General features: G+C 47.2%; 1 protein-coding gene and 1 pseudogene across 4 annotated transcripts in view; both read left to right on the top strand.

Moving 5' to 3' along the window:
• Positions 1 to 854: 854 nt before the first annotated feature.
• Positions 855 to 7473, top strand: part of TUFT1 (tuftelin 1) — a 44808-nt gene continuing 38189 nt past the window's right edge. For 3 of the 4 annotated variants that reach the window (XM_029231186.1, XM_029231184.1, XM_029231183.1), the window contains exon 1: positions 879 to 1008. In XM_029231186.1, coding sequence (XP_029087019.1) covers positions 949 to 1008 — 60 coding nt within the window. In that variant the 5' untranslated portion in view covers positions 879 to 948. Of the gene's footprint in view, positions 1009 to 7473 lie in introns of all 4 variants that reach the window. The other variant, XM_029231185.1, reaches the window with a different exon arrangement.
• On the top strand, positions 3323 to 3445 carry LOC114900176 (annotated as a pseudogene).

Genomic DNA, 7473 nt, shown 5'->3' with positions numbered 1-7473 from the left:
TTCTGTCATCCCTGCCCTTGTGTTGCCTTGAAGAGGGAGCTAGCTGTTCACCAGAGCCTATTGCCAGATTTAGGGGTTCTGCCCACTCAAGAGTGGGTCAGACCTCTTCTTGTCTGGTGTCCATGTGGACCATAGCCCAGTGGAGAAGCCACCTGCTGAGAGCAGTTGGGCTGGAAGAGGCTCCACGCTCCTGCTTGGCCATCCTCTATTCTAGGCCCTTAAGATGCTAACCTGGGCTTAGAGAGCAAATGCCACTGGAGAAGTTGAGGTTCATCCCTTCTCAAGAATGCAAATTCCTTTTAAGGCAATGTGTCCCACCTCTCCCATCCATATAAGGGCAGCTTTGGTATAATAGCTTCTGCAAAACAAGCCCCACCCAGAGCCAAGCTAGCTTTGCCTTTGGCCTGGGCTTCCTGCCAGGGAAGGGCACCTACCAGACTGGCTTAGGCCAGTCTGAGTGAGCTGGTCTTGGGAGCCTGTACAGTGGAGGAAATGTTTGCTCAGCTCCACAAAGCCTACAGGCTGGCCTATGTATAAGGAGAGGAGAATGTATGGAAGCTTTTTTCGAACTCCTCATCCTCTAGGGGCAGGCAGGGTGATTCTGTCTTACCAATACTGGTCTTGGAGTTGAAAGGAGAGGGCAAGACTAATGTTTAAGGTACAACCATACATAACACTAGGCAAAACTTCAGTTAAGCAGATAAGCAGCTCCCAAGCCCCACCTTTAGGTAAATCTGAGAGAGCGCAGATGGGCGTGCCCTGAAACGCCTAGGCCACGCCCACTTCATCCCTTTGCTCGCTTGTTGGCGAACGGCGTCCTAGGGGCGTGTCCTATCGTGCCTCCGCCCGTGACGTGCCTATACTAGGGAAGGTTCCGCGCGCGCCAGTCTGGGAGAAGCCGGACCGCAGGGCCCAGGGTTGGGGTCCCAGCTGCGACCCCAGCAGAAGATGAACGGGACGCACAGCTGGTGTACACTGGTGGATGTGCACCCGGAGGGGCAGGCCGCGGTAAGAAAAAGCGTCCGCACCGCCTCCCCTCGCGCGGTATTCTCGGTTTCTAATTCCGCCCTTCCAGTGCCCAGCGAGGAGCTCGCTGACATCACCTGGTGCAGCGCTCGGTGCGGTCAGCTCCTCGCGGCGCTTCTCTTTTTCTGCCGCTTCTCGGCGGGCGGTGGAATCCTGGGGAGTTGCGGGATGAAGACTGTTTTGAGGCTCAAGGAAAAGGGGCGTCCCTGCCCTTTGGGAGGACACTGCGGCTCCTGCCCGAACTGAGCGCGGGTCTCCGGGTGCGCGCTGCTCAGGCGTCCTGTGCGCTGCTAGATTGCGTCGTAGGAGAATGAGCTCCAGGGACGAGATCCCTGTGCTCTTTTGGACTTTGGTTCCCAACGAGGGGGATTAGGCTTTTCTGTGGGTCCTGGTGACCTCAGGGGCCCTTCAAAGAACTTCATGGGGCTTTGGGTGAGCAGTAGCAAGACAAAGGGTAGAGAGTGAAATCCTAGGGCTTGGACTGGAGGGTGGGGGCGGTAGAACTCCAGGTACGTTGAGATTGGCCAGGGACTCTTACCTTTCGCTAGGAGGGGATAGGGCTGTCTGCTTGGGGGTCACCTCTCTGCTGAAAGAGGATTTCTCCTCTTTCCCCCATGGAGGGTCTCCTGCTCCCCTCCCCCCGTCGGCCAACCGATAGCTTCCTGAGACGTGTTGTTGGTTTTGCTTCCGTCTCCAGCCTTCAAGCCCGGGGCAAGTGGATGGAGGGGATGCCAGAACCTGGGCTGAGAAGGGGAGGGAAGTGACTTACGCGAGAGCTTCTGGACGGAGTGAGAGTGGGGGAAAGAGGAGTGCTCACCCGTCTGCTCCAGTGCTAACCGATCTGCCCAGCTCCCCTCACTCCCTTGGCTCCCAGTACCTGGTCTCCTCCCCACCCCAGCAGACTGTATGATTCTTCCTCTCCAGAGGCAGAGGAGGGTAACTTGTGGCTGAGTGTTTCTAGGTCTGCTGGGGAACTTAACCCAGAATGGGTGTGTGTTATTTCATCAATTTCTAAGCTATTGTGGGGGGAGTGAAATGAGAGACAAGGTGATGGGGCGTTTGTATGCCTCCCTTTCCCCCACTCCACTCCGATTCTGATTCCCTTCCCCTCTTCGTCTCAGCATGCCCTTGAGATAGAGCTAACCCATGTGCACCTGAATTATGGCTCTTCAAAGAATATTTGTTGAATAGTTTCTCATTTCAAGTTTAGGGTATACACGATCACTTAATTCTGTTCACAGTCCCCTCTCTGTTTCTGCCCAGGCTGTGAGAGTTTCCACCACATTACAATTCAGGTCTTGCTACTGCGCAACCCCACTACCTCCATGCCTCATCTTCAGTAGATAGAAAAAATCCATCCTCTATCGTGTCAGCCCCAAGTCCTACTCCATGAGCTTGCTCACTGTTTTGGGATGGTTGAGGCAGGGAACGGGGCATGAGGAAAATAAAGGAGAGGGGTGTTTGCGCTTCTTTTTGCTTGCTGTAGAAAAGAGATCCAGAAAAGTCTTAGGTCTAAGGCATTGGCAGTGTTGAGAATGAATTGACACTCTCTTCCATCCCTTGATGTTTTGCTGCTTGTCTGGCGGGGGGCGGGGGCCGGGGGGGGGAATAGTGGATTGAAAAATGCAAGGAATTCAGACAATCTCCAGCCATAGATTAGTTTGAAGCTTATCAGAGACCTCTAGAATGAGGGGGAGACAGAAATTCCCTTTTATTCCTTCTTTCTAGGCTGGGCTTGAGAGTTATTTGACTTCAAAGGTGGGAATGACATAACTATTGCTGAGATCTGGTGTTAAGAGACATTCCTGAGCTCTTAAGGAAGGGGAGGAGATTGTAAACAATCGATCAGTCAGGAGACAAGCTTTTTCCTGGATTCCTCTCCTCTGAGCCATCCTGCAGATAGAATTTATGGCTCTGGACAGTCTCCAGGAACCTCTTGTATATTCACACCATTGAAGGAGTGCTCAGTGCCTGTGTAAAGTGAGTGAATGAATAAATAAACGAACAGATGTTTCTTCTGGTGTCCGCAGTGTAGATAGTTTAACTGTCTGGTGTGTCCTAGTGAATGTCAGGACCCTTGGACTGTGTTGGTATTTCTCCACCAGCCAGGCCATATGCCTCAGTGCACTGCACATGGACATGGAAATATGGCTAATGCATTCTCTGGGTTGCTTTTATTGTTGGAGGTAGATGCGGCAGGTACAGGGAGCCAGTGTTTTTTTTTCCAAACTGCTGATCATAATCACATAATCACTGAGATCAACTTAGTGGGTCAGAACCAGCGTTAAAAAAGAAATAGATGTGCTCAGAGCAGGAAGCCGGAAGAAATGGTTTCTCTGTTTACAACACACCCAACAGGAATCATTGTAACAAGGGGCTCAAAACTTGTGGCCTTCCTATAAATAAATACCCTACAGGTGTCCCCCTGTACCTCTACTGGGCAGGACCAGTGGGACAGGGCTGAATATTAGACGAAAAGTTGCAGTATTAGAAGAGTTTGCCTTTTTTTAAAATTTTATTTAATTTTTTATTTTTGGCTGCGTTGGGTCCTCGTTGCTGCGCGTGGGCTTTCCTTTTAGTTATGATGAGCAGGGGCTACTCTTCATTGGCGTGCACAGGCCCCTCATTGTGGTGGCCACTTTCATCTTGGACCACAGGCTCTAGGTGCGCGGGCTCTAGAGTGCAGGCTCAGCAGTTGTGGTGCACAGGCCCAGCTGCTTCGCAGCATGGGGGATCCTCCCAGACCAGGGCTCGAACCCGTGTCCCCTGCATTGGCAGGCGGATTCCCAACCACTGTGCCACCAGGGAAGCCCCGAGTTTGCCTTTTAGATCCTGTCTGGTCCATGCATGGGTGGGCCATGAGTGGTTTTATAGGCATAAAGGCTTTGAACTCTCTTTTCAAAAAGAAAGAAAGAGATTCCAACTATATGCCATTCTGGAAAAGGTAAAACTATGGAGACAGTAACGAGATCAATGGATGCCAGGAGTCTGGGGGGAGAGGGGAGATGAATATACAGAATACAGAAGTTTTTTAGGGCAGTGAAAATGCTTTGTATGATATTATAGCGATGGATATATGTCATTATACCTTTGTCCAAACCCATAGACCGTGCAGCACCATTCACTTCGTTAGAGTGAACCCTAAGGTGATCTGTGGATGTTGGGTAATTACAATGTATCAATGTATGTTCATCTTTGGTTAAAAAGTACCATTCTGGTGAATGATATTGATAATGGCTATGCATGTGTGTGGGGAGGTATATGAGAAATTTATGTACCTTTCTGCTAATTTTGTTGTAAACCTAAAACTGCTCTAAAAACAATAAAGTCTTAAAAAAAAGAAATAGAATTAACACTCTCAGAGTGTTAGGGTAGACATTTTGGCAAAACTTTTGTTTCAGTTATATCTGTGTATACATATTATATATATGTGTGTGTGTGTGTTTATTTGATTGTGATGTAAAATGTATTTTTTAGATCAAAAAAGTTTGCAAACCACTGTAGTAAGTTACACTGGCAAATAAAAGCACAGATAAACCTCAAACTCATTTTTTTTAGACATTCCCATTAAGTTCCCTTATTATAAGCAATAGAGAGTGGCTCCAGCTAACTTAAGCAAAAGAGGAATTTATTAGACGGAAATGGGCAACACAGAGGATTTAAGGGAGAGCTTAAAAAGTCCGAACCAAGGGAGTCCTGGGGCCTGGGTAAGTGGAAGGTACTAATGGAGGGTTTCTGCTTCTGGGTGAAGTGTTTCCAGCTGTTTTAGGTCTTTTTGCCATTCTGCTCAAGATTCCAAGAGGGTGTCACTGGCCCCTTCTCCCCCTTGGCCAGGGCATGTTGGGGTTCCTTGATTGACAGGCCCACCGGATTGCCCAGTGAAGGAGGGAGATTCTCCAAAGCCAAACCCAAGTGCTGTTATCAGTGGAGGAGGATGGAAACTGTGGCAACAGCAACAGTAGACTTTGATTGGCATGATCTCTGATTTTCTTTCTTTTTCCTTTTAAATCATTTTTTTATCAAAAGAATACATGTGTATGATTTTAAAAAGATCTATTAATATCAAAAGGCCTTTAAAAGAAAATTGTAAGCAGTTCCCTACCCAAGGCCTGCCCCATGGAAGTTACCACTTTTAACTCTTTTAGCCTTTCTAGTGTTTACTGCCACATTTCTAAATAGTATGCTTATGATTTATCAGTTTTAGACATCATTGACTTCCTGTTGTAGGAATTATAGGAAGGTTTATACTCCCACTCCTTACATGCTCCCTTTTCCTTCTCTCATCTTCCCAAAGAAATTATATCACAATTTTTTTTTTTTTTTTTTTTTTGCGGTACGCGGGCCTCTCACTGTTTTGGCCTCTCCCGTTGCGGACCACAGGCTCCGGACGCGCAGGCTCAGCGGCCATGGGTCACGGGCCCAGCCGCTCCGCGGCATGTGGGATCTTCCCGGACCGGCGCATGAACCCGTGTCCCCTGCATCGGCGGGCAGACTCTCAACCACTGCGCCACCAGGGAAGCCCCACAACTTTTTTTATATCATTATTGGAGTATAATTGCTTTACAATGGTGTGTTAGTTTCTGCTTTATAACAAAGTGAATCAGCTATACATATACATATGTTCCCATATCTCCTCCCTCTTGAGCCTCCCTCCCACCCTCCCTATCCCACCCCTCTAGGTGGTCACCAGGCACTGAGCTGATCTCCCTGTGCTGTGCGGCGGCTTCCCACTAGCTATCTATTTTACATTTGGTAGTGTATATATGTCAATGCTATTCTCTCACTTCATCCCAGCTTCCCCTTTCCCCCTGTGTCCTTAAGTCCGTTCTCTACGTCTGCATCTTTATTACTTCCCTGCCACTAGGTTCATCAGTACCGTTATTTTAGATTCCATATATGTGCGTTAGCACGTGGTATTTGTTTTTCTCTTTCTGACTTACTTCACTCTGTATGACAGACTCTGGGTCCATCCACCTCATTACAAATAACTCAATTTTGTTCCTTTTTACGGCTGAGGAATATTCCATTGTATACATGTGCCACATCTTCTTTATCTATTCATCTGTCGATGGACATTTAGGTTGCTTCCATGTCCTGGCTATTGTAAATAGTGCTGCAATGAACACTGGGGTCCATGTATCTTTCTGAATTACGGTTTTCTCAGGGCATATGCCCAGTAGTGTGATTCGCTGGTTCATATGGTAGCTCTGTTTTTAGTTTTTTAAGGAAGCTCCATACTGTTCTCCATAGTGGCTGTAGCAATTTACATTCCTACCCACAGTGCAGGAGGGTTCCCTTTTCTCCATACCGTCTCCAGCATTTATCGTTTATAAATTTTTTGATGATGGCCATTCTGACTGGCGTGAGGTGATACCTCATTGTGGTTTTGATTTGCATTTCTCTAATGATTAGTGATGTTGAGAATCTTTTCATGTGTTTGTTGGTAATCTGTGTATCTGCTTCGGAGAAATGTCTGTTTAGGTCTTCTGCCCATTTTTGGTATATCACAATTTTTGACTAAACTATGATTCTATTAATAACATTGTGGTTAAGGGCCTGGTTCTGGGAATCTGACCCAGTGGACTAGAGTCAGGGCTTCAGTGTTTGCTTTGCCCAAGATCACTTTGGTAAATTACTTTATCTCTTGTCTCAGTTTCCTCCTCCTTAAAATGGGGATAATAATTGCACCCTTCTCATAAGGTTGTTGTGAAGAATGCATATCAAACATTAAGCACAATGCCTGGAACACGGTAGGTGCTCAGATGTTAGTTGTTATTTTCTGTTACTTACTGGCTAGAGTGTTTTATCTTCCCCTGGTCAAGGGATGGAGAAAGAGTCTGGGAACTCTGTGGTCTGGTCAAGGTTTGCTCCTTCTCATTATGTTGATATTTGCTCTTACATGTTCCTTTCCCCTTTCCTCTGCCAGTGGAGGGTCTTGAGAATTAGAAGGAACCTATAGGTAGACCCAGAGTGAAGACCTGCGTAACCTTCGCTAGTCCCAACTCAGCCAGGACTGTCTTAGAGTGATATAGTCAGGGTTCATATTTTAGCATCCCACTCTGGGCTCCTTTCCTCCTCCTCCTTTTTCTGAAATCATGGCCAAGGCAGCTGGTATCCCATGATGCACTGGACTCTGATAAAGTGATTCCCTTTAAGTATCCTATCAGTGTTACCCTTCCTTAGAATATTTGCTCTCCCCTCCCCCACCCACCACCAGTCCTCTCTACATTTTTTTATGTTGGTCAGTCTAGGCCAGAGAGGTTCTCTCAATGCCTGAGTGGATTTGAAATTTTATATCAGTTGCAGTCTGAACCTTTGTCTTTACCCTGGAATAGGTGTCATTCCTTTAGGACCTCAGAAGCTGCATTAGTTACATACCAAGTCTTTCCTGAGACCAAGTCTTTCCTGAGCCCGACTCTTTTTTTTTTAAACTAAAGCTGTAATTTA

The sequence above is a fragment of the Monodon monoceros genome, unplaced genomic scaffold (genome assembly GCF_005190385.1).
Source record: "Monodon monoceros isolate NGI ecotype Baffin Bay Population unplaced genomic scaffold, NGI_Narwhal_1 Super_Scaffold_18, whole genome shotgun sequence".
NCBI lineage: Eukaryota > Metazoa > Chordata > Mammalia > Artiodactyla > Monodontidae > Monodon > Monodon monoceros.
Note: the sequence above shows the minus strand (reverse complement) of the source record. Positions and strands in the feature narration are given on the sequence as shown.